The sequence below is a fragment of the Copidosoma floridanum genome, unplaced genomic scaffold (assembly GCF_036245765.1).
Source record: "Copidosoma floridanum isolate Cflo_tuat_1 unplaced genomic scaffold, Cflo_Japanese_pri ptg000012l, whole genome shotgun sequence".
Taxonomy (NCBI): Eukaryota; Metazoa; Arthropoda; class Insecta; order Hymenoptera; family Encyrtidae; genus Copidosoma; species Copidosoma floridanum.
This window is the reverse complement of record NW_028321889.1, coordinates 4,766,318-4,785,568: the sequence shown is the minus strand read 5'-3', so window position 1 is coordinate 4,785,568 and position 19,251 is coordinate 4,766,318. Positions and strand designations below refer to the sequence as shown.

The 19,251-nt window shown below is 39.3% G+C and overlaps 4 protein-coding genes across 4 annotated transcripts; all 4 read left to right on the top strand.

Moving 5' to 3' along the window:
- The first annotated feature begins 5,583 nt into the window (after positions 1 to 5,583).
- LOC106637329 (FHF complex subunit HOOK interacting protein 2A) lies at positions 5,584 to 9,741 on the top strand. The gene is made up of 7 exons (XM_089590202.1): positions 5,584 to 5,980; positions 6,628 to 7,268; positions 7,357 to 7,783; positions 7,892 to 8,342; positions 8,417 to 8,789; positions 8,854 to 9,384; positions 9,479 to 9,741. The coding sequence occupies exons 1-7, from the start codon at positions 5,936 to 5,938 to the stop codon at positions 9,582 to 9,584; spliced, it is 2,574 nt and encodes an 857-aa protein (XP_089446328.1). The 5' UTR covers positions 5,584 to 5,935; the 3' UTR covers positions 9,585 to 9,741.
- Positions 9,742 to 10,443: 702 nt separating this feature from the next.
- LOC106637261 (uncharacterized) lies at positions 10,444 to 12,157 on the top strand. The gene is made up of 5 exons (XM_014349973.2): positions 10,444 to 10,815; positions 10,879 to 11,488; positions 11,551 to 11,687; positions 11,759 to 11,941; positions 12,016 to 12,157. The coding sequence occupies exons 1-5, from the start codon at positions 10,540 to 10,542 to the stop codon at positions 12,142 to 12,144; spliced, it is 1,335 nt and encodes a 444-aa protein (XP_014205459.2). The 5' UTR covers positions 10,444 to 10,539; the 3' UTR covers positions 12,145 to 12,157.
- Positions 12,158 to 12,505: 348 nt separating this feature from the next.
- LOC106637260 (esterase E4-like) lies at positions 12,506 to 14,939 on the top strand. Its single transcript, XM_014349972.2, has 8 exons — positions 12,506 to 12,640; positions 12,718 to 13,012; positions 13,094 to 13,279; positions 13,616 to 13,818; positions 13,900 to 14,062; positions 14,130 to 14,459; positions 14,530 to 14,671; positions 14,768 to 14,939. The coding sequence occupies exons 1-8, from the start codon at positions 12,506 to 12,508 to the stop codon at positions 14,934 to 14,936; spliced, it is 1,623 nt and encodes a 540-aa protein (XP_014205458.2). The 3' UTR covers positions 14,937 to 14,939.
- Positions 14,940 to 15,396: 457 nt separating this feature from the next.
- On the top strand, positions 15,397 to 17,831 carry LOC106637290 (juvenile hormone esterase-like). The gene is made up of 8 exons (XM_014350002.2): positions 15,397 to 15,673; positions 15,766 to 16,063; positions 16,146 to 16,331; positions 16,408 to 16,610; positions 16,684 to 16,846; positions 16,930 to 17,253; positions 17,319 to 17,469; positions 17,553 to 17,831. Exons 1-8 carry the CDS (start codon positions 15,536 to 15,538, stop codon positions 17,722 to 17,724), a joined length of 1,635 nt encoding a protein of 544 aa, XP_014205488.2. The 5' UTR covers positions 15,397 to 15,535; the 3' UTR covers positions 17,725 to 17,831.
- Positions 17,832 to 19,251: the final 1,420 nt, after the last annotated feature.

Sequence of the window (19,251 nt, the reverse complement as noted above, 5' to 3'; positions counted from 1 at the left end):
GAAATTTAGCTTTTTTAGTGGTTTTTCTTTCGTTGACGAGAAACAGAAAAATGTTTCGACGTTTGCGAAGATTCCAGCCGGTGAGTTGTCGAAACATATATTCACCAGCTTGATTTGCGGAATTTCATTAAACATTTTTAATTGGAAAGCAATTTCTCACGTGATTGTTCAAAATTTTTTAATTAACTTTACGGTGGGTTGTTGGTTGTACAATACATGTATCGAAGGTATCTAAAAAGAAATTAGTTATGAACATAAAATACGTCATGGCTAAACAATCTATATATTATTTGACTGTTACTGTAAAAAAAGATTATTGTCATCTGCACGACGTGCTAAAAGCTCCTCAACGACGATCGAAGCCAGAAAATGGTGCAACAGTGCAAAGTGAATGTTGATAGGTGTGAATTCTTTTGAAATTATAATTACCGAGCATAACTGATTGTTTTTACGGCTGCAGACTGCGAGTTTTAATCATTTTATTGTGTAATAATATTGTACTTTGACAAACTCGCATGAAACTTATGATTATGTAAATGCCATATTGCTGGGCTGTTGTGAATGCACACACCAAGTGTGGGTACAAGTATAGATGCTGCAGCATAAGAAAACAAATATAATTCAAAAAGGTTCAATAATGCCCTCATGAGGCGCAACTAACGGGCGATTGGCAACAAAGAAATAAATGTGAAACGCTTTAGATTTTCATAACTTTGTCCATTGTATGATATTTTTTTACATTCAAGAATACGTTTTGTCAAACATGTACATGCGTTGAAACTGAAACAATAAAAAAATTATTGAATCTTGTTCATTACAACTGCTTATGATTTTAGAATTTTTGGGGAGGCACAGATTAATCACACCAGAATTTACAATGTATTCCACATCCACGTCACTTTACCTATAAAACACCTTTTTAAAAGCTATCGACTCATTCCAAAGGAGTTATAAAATGTTGTGCATTTATTACCATCTCTATTCTCTTGCAATACATGTACAAGCAGTGCCGGTAAGTGACATCATTTGCAAAATGATGTATTTTGACAAGTAGACATATTTTGTGTACGAGCAAGAAAGTGTATCAAATAAGTATTCAATATCAATTTAGCACAAAAGATTCGCGAAGTAAAAGCAATGGTTCTTTAAGAAAATGTAATAAGCTTTTTTTTTCTTCATCCCAGCCATATCGACAATGTTGTTAGACTGAAATAATAATAAGTATATACATAAGTAAGTATATATACCATGTGGTAACACTATTTCATTGATGTATGAGTTCATACTTTGTGTTTACTAAACATCACGTAAACTCTTGCCTTGCAGTCGAAGGAAACATTGAAGTAAAAGTAGTCTCGTCGATGTATTTAATATTTTATTAAAATGATTTTACGTTACGCATACTGCACTTTTAAATTAAAATTTTTTTTTTTACGGCTTTTTCATATACCAGTACGTATGGTCGGAGAATTTCAGTAATTATTGTATTACACTTGTAATCGCTAGCACATATCGCTTTTCAAACACATTTTTTATCATAAATTCTTATTATTAGATCATATCTAAAACTACATGTACTTATATCGTGTAACTCGCAGATCAATCGCACTCGGCACTAGTTAATTTACAATCAGCGCCATCTATCGTGGCAGATTTCGAACTAAAAAGTACCCTCTTTTTCGTTTTCAAGAAAGTCACTAGTAAATTTACTAGACTAGTGATTTTACTACTGACATAGGGTGTATTCCGCAAATGCTGCCAGCAGTTAAGTTACGTAGGTCGTGGTAACGCCGCATGGTCGGGCAGCGCTAGCGTCAACTTGTACTAACTGTCGGTGGGTTCCGCATGTCAACAAACTTTGATATTTTTTACTGTTTTCGCTCCCATGCCATCTGATATTTCGGAGTTTGTTGACATGCGGAACCCACCGACAGTTAGTACAGGTTGACGCTAGCGCAACCCGACCATGCGGCGTTACCACGACCTACGTAACTTAACTGCTGGCAGCATTTGCGGAATACACCCATAGTCCGCAGGCTAAATATACGTCCTTAACCGCCTTTTTCACTAACGTTTAGAATAATGATTGAGACAATCAATGATTGTATCATGAGTTTTTGTATAAAGTTCAATTTATACAAATAAGTTGGTAAATATAGGCACACATGATTAATATTTAAACATTTTAAGCTGTATAAATATATAACATAGATTCCAAATATGCATTATTACCGCTGGAATATGCTAACAAAACCAAATATCCGTCTTTCTCACCCAGCAAAATAATAGGTATCTGTATAATCCTGTATCAATTTATTGCACACATGCGAAATGTTCAATGACAGTAAACAATGACATAATTTCAAACTTTACTTTTAACTCTTCATTTCACACGTAATTTTACAATGCAATTGATAAATTATTATTCATACAAAAGTATTAATATTCTTATAGGAGGTCGATTTTCAGGCAAAAGATTATTTGTAAACTTGCCGTAAACAGCACAGCCAATGTCAACTTTTTATTTTCTATCTACACAACTAGTTGCGGCTGGTTTTAGCGTTTCAGATTTCTAAACTAAAAAGTGGCCCTAAAATTCTGAAGGAAAGCTTTAGATATTTTAGGCCCTAGAGCCATGTTGTCAATTATAAACCAGCCGCAACTTATTTGACAGATACAAAATAAAAATTCAACATTTTCTGTGCTGTTTGCGGCAAGTTTACAATTTATCTATTACTCGAAAGTATAAATATATAGGAGGTCAATATTCGTATAAAACATACACTGCAAACTTGCCGCAAGTAGCACAAACATCGTTAATTATTTATTTTGTATCTATTTCAAGAGTTGCGGCTGGTTTATAAGTGACTAAATGGCTCTAGGGCTAAGCTGCCTAAAGCTCTCCTTCAGAATTTCAGAAGCAATTTTTGGCCAAAAAAATCACGACCGCTAGATGGCGCTGATCCTAATGATTATAACTACTTATAGTAGAGCCATTTAATCAATTATAAACCAGCCGCAACTAATTTCGTAGATACAAAATAAATAGTTAAAGATAATTGTGCTACTTGCGGCAAGTTTGCAGTGTATGTTTTATACGAATATAGACCTCCCTTATATTTACACTTTAAGGTAATAGATAAATTGTAAACTTGCCGCCAACAGTGCAAAAAATGTTAACTTTTTATTTCATATTTATCAAATTAGTTGCGGCTGATTTATAAATGATTAAATGGCTCTAGTATAAGTATAGTAATAATCATTTGGATCAGCGCCATCTAGCGGTAGTGATTTTTTTGGCCAAAAATTGCTTCTGAAATTCTGATAGAGAGCTTTAGGCAGCTTAGCCCTAGAGCCGTTTAATCACTTATAAACCAGCCGCAACTATTGAAATAGATACAAAATAAATAATTAACGATGTTTGTGCTACTTGCGGCAAGTTTGCAGTGTATGTTTTACACCAATATCGACCTCCCTTATATTTACACTTTCGGGTAATAGATAAATTGTAAACTTGCCTCAAACAGCACAAACATCGTTAATTATTTATTTTGTATCTATTTCAACAGTTGCGGCTGGTTTATAAGTGATTTAACGGCTCTAGGGCTAAGCTGCCTAAAGCTCTCCATCAGAATTTCAGAAGCAATTTTTGGCCAAAAAAATCACGACCGCTAGATAGCGCTGATCCTAATGATTATAACTACTTATAGTAGAGCCATTTAATCAATTATAAACCAGCCGCAACTAATTTGATAAATACAAAATAAAAAGTGAACATTGTTCGCACTATTGGCGGCAAGTTTGCAATTTATCTATCACCCGAAAGTGTAAATATAAGGGAGGTCGATATTGGTGTAAAACATACACTGCAAACTTGCCGCAAGTAGCACAAACAATGTTCACTTTTTATTTTGTATTTATCAAATTAGTTGCGGCTGGTTTATAATTGATCAAATGGATCTACTACAAGTAGTAATAATCATTTGGATCAGCGCCATCTAGCGGTAGTGATTTTTTTGGCCAAAAATTGCTTCTGAAATTCTGAAAGAGAGCTTTAGGCAGCTTAGCCCTAGAGCCATTTAATTACTTATAAACCAGCCGCAACTAATTTCATAAATACAAAATGAAAAGTTAACGTTGTTTGCACTGTTTGCGTCAAGTTTACAATTCATCTATTACCCAAAAGTACAAATATATATATGAGGTTGATATTCGTATAAAACATACACTGCAAACTTGCCGCAAGTAGCACAATTATCTTTAACTATTTATTTTGTATCTACGAAATTAGTTGCGGCTGGTTTATAATTGATTAAATGGCTCTACTATAAGTAGTTATAATCATTAGGATCAGCGCCATCTAGCGGTCGTGATTTTTTTGGCCAAAAATTGCTTCTGAAATTCTGAAGGAGAGCTTTAGGCAGCTTAGCCCTAGAGCCATTTAGTCACTTATAAACCAGCCGCAACTCTTGAAATAGATACAAAATAAATAATTAACGATGTTTGTGCTACTTGCGGCAAGTTTGCAGTGTATGTTTTATACGAATATTGACCTCCTATATATTTATACTTTCGAGTAATAGATAAATTGTAAACTTGCCGCAAACAGCACAGAAAATGTTGAATTTTTATTTTGTATCTGTCAAATAAGTTGCGGCTGGTTTATAATTGACAACATGGCTCTAGGGCCTAAAATATCTAAAGCTTTCCTTCAGAATTTTAGGGCCACTTTTTAGTTTAGAAATCTGAAACGCTAAAACCAGCCGCAACTAGTTGTGTAGATAGAAAATAAAAAGTTGACATTGGCTGTGCTGTTTACGGCAAGTTTACAAATAATCTTTTGCCTGAAAATCGACCTCCTATAAGAATATTAATACTTTTGTATGAATAATAATTTATCAATTGCATTGTAAAATTACGTGTGAAATGAAGAGTTAAAAGTAAAGTTTGAAATTATGTCATTGTTTACTGTCATTGAACATTTCGCATGTGTGCAATAAATTGATACAGGATTATACAGATACCTATTATTTTGCTGGGTGAGAAAGACGGATATTTGGTTTTGTTAGCATATTCCAGCGGTAATAATGCATATTTGGAATCTATGTTATATATTTATACAGCTTAAAATGTTTAAATATTAATCATGTGTGCCTATATTTACCAACTTATTTGTATAAATTGAACTTTATACAAAAACTCATGATACAATCATTGATTGTCTCAATCATTATTCTAAACGTTAGTGAAAAAGGCGGTTAAGGACGTATATTTAGCCTGCGGACTATGGGTGTATTCCGCAAATGCTGCCAGCAGTTAAGTTACGTAGGTCGTGGTAACGCCGCATGGTCGGGTTGCGCTAGCGTCAACCTGTACTAACTGTCGGTGGGTTCCGCATGTCAACAAACTCCGAAATATCAGATGGCATGGGAGCGAAAACAGTAAAAAATATCAAAGTTTGTTGACATGCGGAACCCACCGACAGTTAGTACAGGTTGACGCTAGCGCTGCCCGACCATGCGGCGTTACCACGACCTACGTAACTTAACTGCTGGCAGCATTTGCGGAATACACCCATAAATTCTCGAAAACAAAAATATATGTATTTCCACTGGGGAAAATGCAGCGTTTAGGGTACAGTGCGTAATAAAAACTTATGTGCGTTTTTTATTAATATACTAATAGCTATTAAATTACAAGAAAACAAAACCATTACTTGATAGATTGTCGATTGGCATCAAATAACCGAATGACGGCCAAAAGTATCAAATAAACGAAATAAAAAATGGTTGTCTGCTATGCGAAATCAAAGTGTCAAAGTAATGTCAAAATAAAACAGATCCCAAAGCTGTAACTATAATTTATTAATTATTACGGAAAGGAGGATAGTAAAAAAAATAGGTAGCACCCAAAGGTTAATTAAACTTTGAAAACGATGATCAGTGGTTTACAGATTGCTTTGAAAAATGCCATTGACGTGGTAAGTTGAGGGCATTTCGAGGTTACTGTGCGTGCCATTGCCATTTATTTGTCGGTGTATGTGTTGTGCATTCCTTTTTTTTTTGTTTTTTTAATTTGCATAATCCAGTTACAATCAGTCAAATCAATCAATCATGATATTCAACGTTTGTACGCTTTTCTATTGCTTTTGTGGAAAAAAACATTTCTGTTGCGTTAATTCTTGTGCCAAAGGATTTTCATTCTGATCTGACACAAACAAACACGTACATGTATGTTTGACCACCTGTTTTTGGCTGCTGACTTATTGTTTTTACATGTCTGTATTACACTGTAGGTACACATCTTTGTTCTTTCGACATTGTAGTATCTACACATTAACATCTTGACTTTTTTCATCAATAAAAGTTATTTAAACTGTTGTAAATTTACGTTTGTTATTTTTGTTTTTTTGCCCATGCATTCCTCACAACCCAGTCTTTTTCCTGTTCCGTGGTGCTTATCATGCTGTTTTTTTTACTGAAGCCAATGAATCGTTGTGTGAACATATGTTTTATCATCATGTACAGTAAACAATTTATGTTGAGTTATTAGTAAATTTTAAAGGATAAAAAATAAATTTCTAAGAATGCTACAGCAAGCTAAACATTAAAAATAATGCCATTACAGATAGCACCTCCTGCAACGCCACTACAAGACTTTACTTATCACTGGAAGCAGTTGATGAACTTTTACGTCAATCACTTAAGCGACTCGCAAGTACTCGTTGAAACTACCGGCATACCCAGGCACTTGGAGTGTTTACTAGACCTACTTCTAGAAGAAGAGAAACATGGAGATGAGCCAGGCCCTTGTCTGGAGTACCTCCTTCAGCACAGGTTACTGGACCTACTGGCCAGTCTGGCCTGCGCCGAAACCCCACCTGGAATGCGGCTCGTCTGCCTGTCCTACTTGAGAAGATTACTCACCAGGTCTAAGCACCCACTGTTACACCACGCTGCCGTCTACGGACCCGTCCAGAGGCTCATTGCCATGTGCAACGGCAACCTGGCCTCGCCAATCGAGCACGAGGAGATACAGTTTCTCCTGTGCCTCTGTTTTTTAGTTTGCAAGTATCCCCACGTGACGAACATCGTCAACGACTCCAGCAACGTCAACCATGAGAACGAGATCCTGAGCTGCGACCTCGGGAAAAACGAGATCGAGAAGATCACCTACATTCCAACCGGGAAAACGAGGAACAATCCACTCTTCAAACCCCTGGACACGCAAGCCATCACTCTTGTGAATCCCGACTTGTTCAAATCCAAGTAAGTATTTTTTGCCCATGATGGCCAATTCCACGAAAGCAAATAACAAACAATTTGAAGCATGTGAGTTAAACAGATCTTTCTACAGATTGGTCCACAAAGACACGACTGACAAATCCAGCTCTCATTCGGAAGAGTCTCGAGGGGGAGGGAAAAAGCCGGCCAAACACACGCGCAACGAGTCCACGAGGTCGGACTCGTCGACCCAGTCGAGCGGCTCGTCGATGAGGGATGCCGAGGCTACGTCACGATCCTCGAGTCCGTACGCGCGCAAGCCAAACGACGACAATCTAAACTCCAGAGCCAGCGACGATGCACAAGAATCCTCGGCCTACGATCCCGTGATAGCCGTTCTCGATGACCTCAAGTACCTGGGACTGGACGAGGAGTGCGCGTCGAGCAACAGCGACAACAAGTCCAGGACTAGCAAACACGACATAACGCTCAGCCCCGGAAGTCCCGAGCACTCCAAGTGCTTGCTCCTGGATTCGCTCAAGAGTTACGTCAACAGTGCGGTGAGTATATAGTTATTTCCGTATCAGATTTTTCTGGAGATTCGTTCCCAGTAACAATTATTTGCTCTATTGCCAAGTACTTATTACGTGCAAATGTGTGAAATTTAGGACAACACGATAAGGATACGAGCGTGCGAGGGAATAATGGTCCTGGCCTCGCTCGACGATCCATTCTTTGCCGAAATAGTCGCCAAGAGCGATCTGTCTCTCGTCCTGGCGAGGCGCCTGGAAGTACTCTTCAACATGATCCCGGCACTCGTCGAGCCCACCGAAGTCGAGGAGATCGAGGTCACCTGGGGCCTGGACTCCCCTCCGCTCTCGAACGAAAAAAAGTTCCCCGGCTGCCGCAGGGTGGCCGCGTTCTTGATGTGGCTGGACTTTTGCGCCCAGTTGTCCAGGGAAGCCCATCCGGACGTGGCCGAGGTCCTAGCTCGAACCATCAGGGTGTCCTTCTTCGAAAAAGTCCTGACCCCCGCGCTCTCGGCCCATCATGCGGTTCTTATAACGGCCCTCATTACCAAGTGCCTCAAGGACATTCCACCCTCGACACTCAGTGTTGGTAAGCTCTTACACGCTCTTACCTTTTTCGACAAAATAAAGCAAACTCATGTGGGTTGTTCTCATTGGCTGCAGAGTTGGCCCGATGGCTGGTGGGCCAGCAGAGGGACCCTGACATTCCGGGAGTGTGGGGCAGTCCGGTCGAGCACAGGTTGATAAAAAACTGCTGCACCGAGAGCGACGATCTGACCGTGGAGACTCTAAAGTTGTTCGAGGAGATGATCGAGAAAAGGGACGAGCACGTCCTGCACTGTCTGGTCCTGACGTACCTGAGCGCGCGAGGGTACTACGACAACAGCGCGGCTGATAGCGCGATAGCCTCCTGGAGCGACGAGGAGGACGAGAGGGAGCGGGAGAAAAAAGGCGCGACTGACACCTTGCGAGGGGGCATGAGCCACCAATGCAGCAGGACCCTGGCGCCCAGCAATATTCACAGGATACTCAACTGGTACGTATGATGACGATGATGATTACGTAATTGTAATCGATGATGACGATGGATGATTTTTCAGTTTTCTGTCGCTGCTGCCGCGTCAGTTGCAAACGACGCCGGATAACAATTACGGGAGGTACATGGGCGACTGGGAAAAACAGTACTCGGCCGTGTTGAAAAACTGCGCCCTTCTTGCCTGGCCTCTAGAGGCCGTCACGACCGACGACTCGGCGAGCTCGGACTCGCGACCAGAGGCCGATGGTCCCTCGAGTCGATTCTACCCGGGACCCTTTTTGACAATGCTCCTCGAGAAAGTCGGCAACATTCCGAAACAAAAGTACGAAACGAATCTCCATCTCACGATACTCATAACGAAGCTGGCGCTCCTGCCCCATCCGTATCTACACGAGTATTTGTTGAATCCGTTGATTCCCCTGATGCCCGGCAAGAAGAGCTTGTTCATTTGTTTGCAGAGGGTCGCCAAGTACCTGATGAACGAAGTTCTTAAGTTACCCAACTACAAGCAGCTCCTCAAAGAAGCTAGGAGAAGGATATTTGAGGATTCCAGCTCGCAAGACGTTACCTCGATGACGGATGGTTGCTGTGAAAAGTAAGGAGATTTTTTGTTTTCTATAGCTGTTATTGGTTGTTTTGCCGTTTGGATGTATCGGTAGTTTGAGACGTTTTTTATTTTGTGTTTTCAGGCCGAAGGAGGAGGAGGATATTCTGCTCGAAAGCGTGATAATCGTCGAGGAGTTTTGCAAGGAGTTGGCCGCGATCGCGTACGTCAAGTACCATCATTCCATGTAACAGAATAATTGAATGAAAGTGTGGAGAAGGAGAGTCAGAGAAGTGATCTCGTAGCTGCATGTACATAATATTATAAGATTTACACTTTACATAGAAGTACTTAGTTAAGCAATTAAACGATAGCATAAATTTTTGCCCCATTTTTTTTTTTTTTTTTTTTTTTTTTCGTAAAGGCGTAGCCCAATAAAAGTTTACCAAAACTATGTTGTGCCACTAAGTATATACTTAGCAAAGTACCTATACCATCGCCTGTTTTTAATTACATGAAGCTGACGAGTATTTGCTGTGATCTTACCAGTTTGTATTACAAGAAACGACAGTCAGGGGGGAAAAGAATGTATTTTTTTTTGTTTTCGTACGACAAAAATTGTACATAAACATATTATACATGTATAAAACGATGGATGATTTTCGTACAAAAAGAAACTTCTGTAATTTTTCACAGACAGTTTTCATGCACAATCACACTAGCTGTTAATAAAGATTGACTAAAAACGTAACATCAGTGTTGTTTTTTCTCTGTCAAAATTAAAATTAATTTGTTGGTTTACATATGTACACATAGATCAAAACGAGTACGGAAAAACAAAAAATGATTTTGATAAAGGGAGTCCCATTATGTGGAACACACGTGTGTGTATCACACTATCCTAGTAAATTTTACTAGTGACTTTCTTTAAAACAGGTATAACTTTTTAGTTCGAAATCGAAAATAAGTATAGAACGAGACAACTAGCAGACGAAAATCTACAAATGTTTACAACCGCGATTTTTATCCATAAAGATATATCTTTATATATTTTGTTTTATCACCAATAGGTATGCCATTTATACATAATAGAAAAAGTATTAAATAAAAGTCAACATTTATCATTATAATTATAAATAGTAGTTATATCAGTTAGGTCGTAACTCTGTATTCGATTTATTTTTGCGCGAAGATAAATAATAAAAGATGAGTTTTATCAGTCGCTGTGAATTTGCGAATACAGTTCTCGAAATATTGACACTGAAAGAAAAAATTCAAAGTACAAAAATAGCGAATCTCAATCTTTACACTAAAAAAGCAGCAGACATAACGTTTCCGCGATCTATAGTTTACTGGAAGAGGGGTTATGTCGATGTCAAGAGTATTTCTGAGGATGTAAAGAGTATTGTTGATTATTACAAAAAGCAATACCATTTGATGAATTACTCTGATGAAGATACCATCCATAATTTAAAAGAAGTTGTAAGTAATGAAAATAAAGGAGTAATTTATGTATTTTCTAAAACTAAACTCCTAATGTTGTAGATGGTTGCTACTATTTACAAGAACTATGCTGTGCATATAGACTTTGAATTGAGTCTCAACTCTTCAGACATTTTAATTAAGTTTGACAGAAAATTAATGTCTTATTTAATAATAAAAACTGCCATTGAACAAGGCCCAAATTTTGGAAATACAGCATCCAATGAAACTAATGTGGAAAAGACAATATTTTTAAAGATTGATGAAGATACAGAATCTGAAATCACGAATACCAGATTAAAAATGATCAAGGAAGTTTCACAAAACATTTTGAGAACTCAAGGATTTACAGTTCAAAATGACGTAAGCAGTAAAAATTATGTATTCACTACAAAATCAACTGGTAAAAATGAGGACAACAGGCTTCATCGATACCTGTGTGGGGTAGTGTTGAATGGAAGTAGAAAAAAAGAAATGAGTCTAACAAACCAAGACTATGCATACATAGTATCACATAAAGTTAGAGAAATTAATGAAGACAGACTGTCAGATGTAGACGACGCAGATAGTGAAAAAGTAGCCAAAGCTTCTATTGCTTATGAAATGTTGTCAGTCAAACCAAATATTCCAATAGTTATAAACAAGTCTGACAAGCTGGACAAAGCTATCAAAGGTACATTTTTATTAATTTTTTTAGGTCTCATTCAAATACTCTTAAGCATTTTGGTTTTACAGAGGCAGCATTTATTTTGTACAACAACGCCAGGGTTAGTGCCATCTTGAATAAATACAACATCTCAGTAAAAAATAACGAATATCCAGAAATAAAACCTATCAGTGAATTTTCAGAATTTCAACATGTAACGGATGATGTATGTGAAACAAGTACACTGTTGAGAATATTTTTTTTCAGTTCTATTGATATTGAATGTATCTTTTTAAGGAATCGTGGGATCTCATTTATAGCTATATGATGAGATATCCAGACTTACTGAAATCAACAGTCCCAACTCATGTCAATAATAATGAATCGAAATTAGAATTTCACATGCACCACCTCTGGTCGTTTTTATCTACTTTATCTCACAAATTCAGCAGTTATTACCGAAGATACCGAATATTGATGGTAAATACTTAAAAAATGTTTATTTAACACATAAAAACGTTTCTGATTTTTTTTTTTTCTTTACTTTTTTTCAGTCAAATGTCAGCGTGACGGAAAAGTCTTCATCCATTACCTCAGAGAGATTACACCTTCTGAGAGCACTGCACGTTATATTTAAAAATACTTTATCTCTATTGAATGTTGAAGAAGTTCTCAATATGTAACCAGCTGACTGAATTATTATCGATTTGTTGATTGTTATGAAATATTTATAAAACTGTTTATTTTTTGTACCTGAACTTTTAAAAATTGCAATGAATAAAAAGTATGTTCTGCAGTTACCAAACAGTGTCTTTTGAATATTGATCTTGTGTGCCAAAACATACAAAGGGAAGGTAAAAATCCTCGAATTATTTATGAGTCTTGTAAAACGTCCAAATTCTGCAACACTGATGTCACCCAACTAAATACAGTGTATTTATTCAAGCGATAGCTTATCAGCAGATGTACAATACAACGCCTTTCTGTTTTGACGATGGATCAGATTCATTCGGCTGCTTTTGAGAGCAAATTTTCTTTCTCAACATGGATCGACCGACCGTCACAGTGAGGGAAGGAACCCTGCAGGGCACGACTTTGCAAAGCGTTCTAGGAGTAAATTATTTGGCTTTCAAGGGCATACCCTATGCTCAGCCACCGATTGGTCCTCTTCGTTTTAAGGTAAATTCCTTAAAAAATCAATAAATAAAAAAATAAAAAAGGCCAACAAATCTTATCAGTATACATAAACGGCGCAGGAACCTCAGCCGCCTTTGAAATGGTCGGGGGTGCGCGATGCTTCAGAGCACGGAGGCGACGTCGCGATGCAATACGAATTCGACCCATCGAAACCAGCGGGCGTCATCGGAAGCGAGGATTGCCTCTACTTGAACGTTTACTCGAGATCTATAGATCACAAAAGACCCGTTATGGTTTTCATACACGGTGGAGGTTTCGTCGGGGGTTCGGGCAACGAATGCATCTATCGACAGGATTACCTCATGTCCACGCCGATCGTCCTGGTCTACGTCAACTACAGACTGGGTCCATTTGGTAAATTTCGTCGCGGCTGGTATTTATACGTTTGAACATGATTACTTCAATGTTCTGATGCACGAATGTGTACATATATAGGATTCTTCAATCTTGGTGACAAGGAGGCACCTGGCAATCAAGGGTTGAAAGATGCGATTCTCGCGCTGAAGTGGATTCGGGAGAACATCGGAGCTTTCGGCGGGGATCCGGACAACGTGACTATTTTTGGCAACAGTGCCGGGTCGCTGATCTGCCACTTGTTTACCCTGGTACCGGCCACCAAAGGTATTTATTTTCTCGAGATCACAATGCGAATAAAAAACGGCATAGCATATGGTATATACTGATGAAGTGTAATTGTTCTCAATTGAGCTATTGATTATTATTAGAATCAAACAAAAACATGTTTTTTCCCCTCACTTGCACAAAAAAGTACTCGATGCGAAGGAAAAAAAAAAAAAAAAAAATTGTGTATCTTTCTAACAACAAGTTGAAAACATGTTATTATATTGCATGATGATGTAAAAATTTTTATGTATCTCCATTGTTGTGCACGATTGAAACGATATGTGTTGTCCCTGGCGTTGATCAACAAAATAAAGTAAATAACGATTTTCACAGGCCTATTCCACAAAGCCATTTTGCAGAGCGGCTCGATTTTTTCCGCCAGAAATCTGTTGAAAGAGCGCAACATACTCAATGGTTTCAGAATAGCGTCGCTACTTGGACTCGACAGCGACGATCCCGTGAAGATTTTGGAGTTTTTGCGGACTGTACCTGCGGAGAGGTTCGTGGAACTGGAGCATCGGATTCTGTCGAAACAAGTGATTAAATGATCATCATGTGGGGAAAATTGCTCGCACAGTACCATGTGTGTATTACATCAACATTATTTCTTTATGCAGGAAAAAACTATCTTCGGTCTCAGGCCTTACATACCAGTGTACGACGGAGAGCACAGCGACGACCCCGTCATACCTTTGCCGCTGTCGAAATTACTGGAAAACGATGCAGACATTCCCATCATCGTGGGCCACACGTCTAACGAAAGTATCGAAACATTCGCAGGTACGTACATCCAAATAGGTATCCAGCAAACAACGTTCACTATATATGTTTACAAAACTCTCAACAGGGCGTCTGAACGACGGGGAATTTTACAAATTCTACGACGAAAACATCGAAGAGATCGTGAAAAATTACCTCCTCCTGCGCGAGCCGTCGAAATTTCCTGAAATAATGAGCGCCGTGCGGCAGTTTTACTTGAAAAACAAAGCAATTAGCCAGGAAAACGCGTGGAACCCGGTCAACCTGATGACCGACATCGCCAGGATCAACCTGAATCGAAAGATGATAGATTTGCGCAACGAGCACGCCACGGCACCGACCTACGCTTACAATTTCTCGTACCAAGGAAACGAGCCCACTTTCTACTCCTACGACAAGGACTCGCGACCCCTTCGAGGTGAATATACAATACTCATTCAAAAGCGTAAAAGATGAAAGACACCTTGTTGGAGCTGTTGTTTTTTCAGGAGTCGCGCACGCAGACGAGTTGGCGTACATGTTTTACATACCGTACATGAAGAAGGACAAGCCGTTCCCGCAGGAGGGCACGAAGGACAGACACGTCCTCGAGAGGTTGATAAGGATGTGGTACAATTTCGCTCTGACAGGGTAAACGTGCTTTAAAGTCTCGTCTCTTCTGCGTAAATTAATACATTCGTGTACGTGTGTGTACACTGCAGCGACACTTATTATATTGTTTCGCAGGGATCCAACTTCGATGAAAGACGATCGTTACGTTACGACCACTTGGCCACCCTCGGAAAGGAACAATCTGTTTTATCTGGATATTGGGGAGGAACTTGTATTGAAGAGTGACAAAGAATCTCCAAGTAGATCGATTTACGAGAAATACAGCGATATATGTTTGTTTTGATCCATGTTCGTGTGTATCCCTACAGTGATGAACTATATTGTGATGAAAAAAAAAAAAATATATATATATATTACCTATTGCATTCCTAATTGTTATGGAAAATTGAATAAATCCACTCACCAACGTCTTAAGAAACGAAATTAAAACTTTTTATTATTCATTGATTACAACCATTACTATACGTCTTTTATGCACTCGTGCATTTCTTGAAATGTTATTAAAACTAATGTGTAAGGGAATATACTATCGCGATCTGTTGAACGAATATAAGCAGTACATGTACTTTCTCTGTGTTAGACATAACAGTGTAAATAATTAAATTTATCCATTATTCGACGAACAAAAAGAGTATAGGTACTACTGCATATGCGCAACCAGAGCGAAAATATGTATAGGTATGGAGATAAGACGAGACTCTTGCAAACTGATAACTCTATCTACGTTATTGTGGTGCGCAAAAATAATAAATAAAATAGGAGGAAAAGAAAAGTTTCCGCCAGTTATCTGCAGCGAACAGTCGACGGATGCAACGAGAGAAGAACGTCCACGTGGAAATTATTGTTGCTACAAAATAAAACCAAAAGTAGAAAAACAGGACAATGAAATCTGGACCGATAATTAAGACGACCGAGGGTTACGTCCAAGGCACTGCACTGACGAGTGTTCTCGGCCAAAAGTATTTGGCCTTTAAAGGTATTCCTTTTGCTCAGCCACCCGTAGGTCCACTGCGATTCAAGGTAAGCCAAATTCTGATACATGATATAAAGTAACGTATAAGTTACAGATGAAACATATATAATATACAAGTATAATTTCTTTTTCAATGAAGGAGCCACATCCACCGTCAAAGTGGACGGGGATCCGCGACGCGTCCCAAGACGCTGGCAACGTCGCGATACAACAGATGTCCGATACCCCGATACCCCACAAGATCTACGGCGAGGAGGACTGCCTCTACTTGAACGTCTATGCGAAGGAAATCGGTAGCAAGAGACGACCGGTCATGTTTTTCATCCACGGTGGTAACTTTGTCGAGGGTACCGGCAACGACTGCGTTTACAGCCAAGATTATCTGATCACCCAGGATATGGTACTCGTCCACGTCAACTACAGGCTAGGTCCCATGGGTACGAGGGCTGAAAAATCCATTCGATTCCGGTTGTTGACTCACACAGATTGAAAAATTACCGGATGTGTGGTGAGTTTCAGGCTTTCTTAATCTCGGCCACGAGGTGGCACCCGGTAATCAAGGTCTGAGGGACATCATTGCCGCGCTGACGTGGGTTCAGAGGAACATCGAGTCATTCGGAGGTGACGCCAACAACGTGACGATTTTCGGAAGTAGCGCCGGAGCCATCATATGCCACTTATTTACTCTAATACCGATGGCCAAGGGTACGTTACCGATATACTTTTTATATCCATCAAAAGATCCAACGATCGCGTCATCTTTACTTCCCGTGCTCTGCAGGTCTCTTTCACAAAACTATTTTACAAAGTGGCACCATATTCATGATCAAGGATTTATTTAGGAAGAACGATTTCATGAATGGATTCAGGGTTGCCTCCCTCCTCGGTTTCGTGTCGGACGATCCTGTCCAAGTGATAGAATTCCTTCGCACGGTACCAGCGACAAAACTCATAGAAATAGAAGACCGCGTCATATCCAAGAGAGTACGATATGCCTTTGATGTTGCGAGTCTGGTGTAATTTGACATGTTTTCACGTCGGATATCGTTTATTGCAGGAGAGGATCGTTTTGTCGAATGGCTCGTACGAGCCCGTTTACGATGCCGATTACACAAGTGATCCACTGATACCGCTACCGATTTCCGAATTGATGAAGGACGCCGCTGACGTGCCGATGATCATAGGACACACGACCAACGAAAGTCTCTTGAATTTTATCGGTGAGTCGTACGAAATGCCGTTGTTCCTACCTGCGCTTGCATATATATATAAACGTTAAAATTGCGCGTGCACTTGTATACAGGTGAGTACAACGAGGAGACATATCGATACTACGACGACAATATCGACGAGATCGTGGAAAATCTGTTGCTTTGCGAGTCAGCGAGACTTCCCGAAATCATGAGGTGCGTCCGTGAGTTTTATCTGAAGAACAAGCCGATATGCGAAGATACCGCGTGGAACTTGGTGAATCTGGTGACGGATGTCATGTACCATCACTTTGACCGAAAACTCGTCGATTATCGCAACGAGCGTGCAACCGCTTCTACGTACGTGTACAATTTCTCCTACATGGGAAACGAACCCACGATTTATCAAAACGACCAAGGACCCCAGCCTCTTCATGGTGCGTGTCCAAGTGAATTTTCTCATTTTACACTTGCATACATTTGTTTTTTGTTTCATTCTCAGGTGTTGCACACGCCGATGAACTGTCGTACTTGTATTATTTGTCTTACATAAGAGAATCGATGGAAGAAATCCAATTTCCCCGGGAAGGCACGAAAGACAGGCTCACCGTCGATAGGCTCGTCAAGATGTGGTACAACTTTGCAGCCACAGGGTATGTACATATTTTTTCTCGTAGTATAAGCATCGGAGTTTAACGATGTATCGTTGTTAACCACATGATATTTCAAATCGCAGTGATCCCACTCCAGCTGTGGACGAGCGGTGTATCACGGCTGTTTGGAAGCCGGTGCAAAAACACGATTTGTGTTACCTCGACATCGGCGATGAGCTCGCGTTGCGCCGTGATGAAGATTCCGAAAGCCGATCAATCTACGAGAAACTGAGATGTTACTTTTTTAATTTTTAAATCGTTTTTCCCTCGCTCTGTACACTTACCAGTTGAGCTTTTTAAAAAACACGTCGATTTGAAATTGGAAGAATAAACACACGCATATTACCGTGTACAATGGACAATGAGGCATATTACGTAAATACACGTACCTGCAGTCAATAAAACTTGTTGTTTTTTTTCGGATTTTTTTCCATCGACCCCGCGAGGGAGCGCTAAACGTGCATAGCTCGTGAAGTGTTCCCAAACATCACAAATACTACCCAGTTAGGTAGTCATTAAAAAAAAAATAATAATCAGTAAATAAATGCAGTCGCTCCACACAAGAAATTCCAACTTTCGAGCATCTCTACCAATGTATACTTATGTAAGTAGTGGGGAAAAGTGCTCGTCGATCGGTCACATCTTATCTCTCTCTCAGCTCAATTAAAAGAAATCTGTACGTATACATATATATGCTCTGGTAAAATTAGAGGAGAGAAATCATCTCGGTACGGTGGTGTATTTTTTTTGCGATAAGAATTTTTTTTCATCGCGAGATAAGCCGAGAAATAATTGAATCAATGACTCTACCGTAGCTTCGCAAGTATAGAGTATCCATACCATATCATTCTGCCGCACCGTATAATATACTTTTACGCTAATTTTCCTTGACTTCGAAATGAGCTCCCGTGTACATAACGTACTTGCGCTTCGGTAACTTTGGAAAATATCGCCAACGCGGCGAAATGAGACGATCTTCATTTTTTCTTGCCTCCCTTGTACTTTTGCCAATATATATGTATATGTGTGTGTACGAGTATATACAGGTAACTGTATCGGAAATTTTCGAAGTGCGGCTTATTCTCCAAGTTTTTTCTTCCCTTTTTTCGCCGTCGACGATGACGTTGCGGCTTTGCCGAGTTTGCCGCTCGTTATTTTGTAATGAAGTTTTGAGGGCTGTATATATACTTACAACTGTTTTTCTCCCGTGGCGAGGTTTACTTCGGCCGAGTTGGTTTTTGCTTTCCAAACGTGATTTCTCCCTCGTCTTGTCGAATTTTAATGAAAACGTCGAACTTTCCAAACAAAAAAAAAAAACAAAAAAAGAATCAAGGTGTCTCTTTGCTCTCATATACAATGTCATCGAGATACAATGCAACGATTTTCCACATTTTTTTCGTTGAATGCGGTGTTGAAGTGCACGTCAATGTAAGCGGCAAATTGCACAGCAGAGCAGTTGAAAATATATATATACGTGTCACGCAAGGAGATAAGTAAATACCCGCAATCGCGTACTTTAGCGATTTACAAGATAACGGGGAAACACAAAAAAAAAAAAAAAACGTTTCTTCGGGAGTGATTACTATGTGGGAAAAATTTGCGCCGACAATAAGAGTCGAGAGCAACGCTTTGTATGCGACACGATTTGTTTAAATTAACCCGAAGGCCGGTAAATCATCGACCTGAACGAAAAAAATATATTTCAATGTGCATATTTATATATACATATAAATGTACGAGTTTTAGAGCGCAACAATGGATATTATTACCTTTTGTTTTGCG

Coding starts and splice junctions, on each gene's coding strand:
- LOC106637329 (XM_089590202.1), top strand. CDS start 5,936: ATGATCAGTGGTTTACAGATTGCTTTGAAAAATGCCATTGACGTG. Junction 7,784..7,891: donor AGAGTTACGTCAACAGTGCG/GTGAGTATATAG, acceptor TGTGAAATTTAG/GACAACACGATAAGGATACG. Junction 8,790..8,853: donor ATTCACAGGATACTCAACTG/GTACGTATGATG, acceptor ATGATTTTTCAG/TTTTCTGTCGCTGCTGCCGC.
- LOC106637261 (XM_014349973.2), top strand. CDS start 10,540: ATGAGTTTTATCAGTCGCTGTGAATTTGCGAATACAGTTCTCGAAATA. Junction 10,816..10,878: donor TCCATAATTTAAAAGAAGTT/GTAAGTAATGAA, acceptor CTAATGTTGTAG/ATGGTTGCTACTATTTACAA. Junction 11,942..12,015: donor GAAGATACCGAATATTGATG/GTAAATACTTAA, acceptor ACTTTTTTTCAG/TCAAATGTCAGCGTGACGGA.
- LOC106637260 (XM_014349972.2), top strand. CDS start 12,506: ATGGATCGACCGACCGTCACAGTGAGGGAAGGAACCCTGCAGGGCACG. Junction 13,819..13,899: donor ATCGGATTCTGTCGAAACAA/GTGATTAAATGA, acceptor TTCTTTATGCAG/GAAAAAACTATCTTCGGTCT. Junction 14,063..14,129: donor AAGTATCGAAACATTCGCAG/GTACGTACATCC, acceptor AACTCTCAACAG/GGCGTCTGAACGACGGGGAA.
- LOC106637290 (XM_014350002.2), top strand. CDS start 15,536: ATGAAATCTGGACCGATAATTAAGACGACCGAGGGTTACGTCCAAGGC. Junction 16,064..16,145: donor CTACAGGCTAGGTCCCATGG/GTACGAGGGCTG, acceptor GGTGAGTTTCAG/GCTTTCTTAATCTCGGCCAC. Junction 16,847..16,929: donor AAGTCTCTTGAATTTTATCG/GTGAGTCGTACG, acceptor ACTTGTATACAG/GTGAGTACAACGAGGAGACA.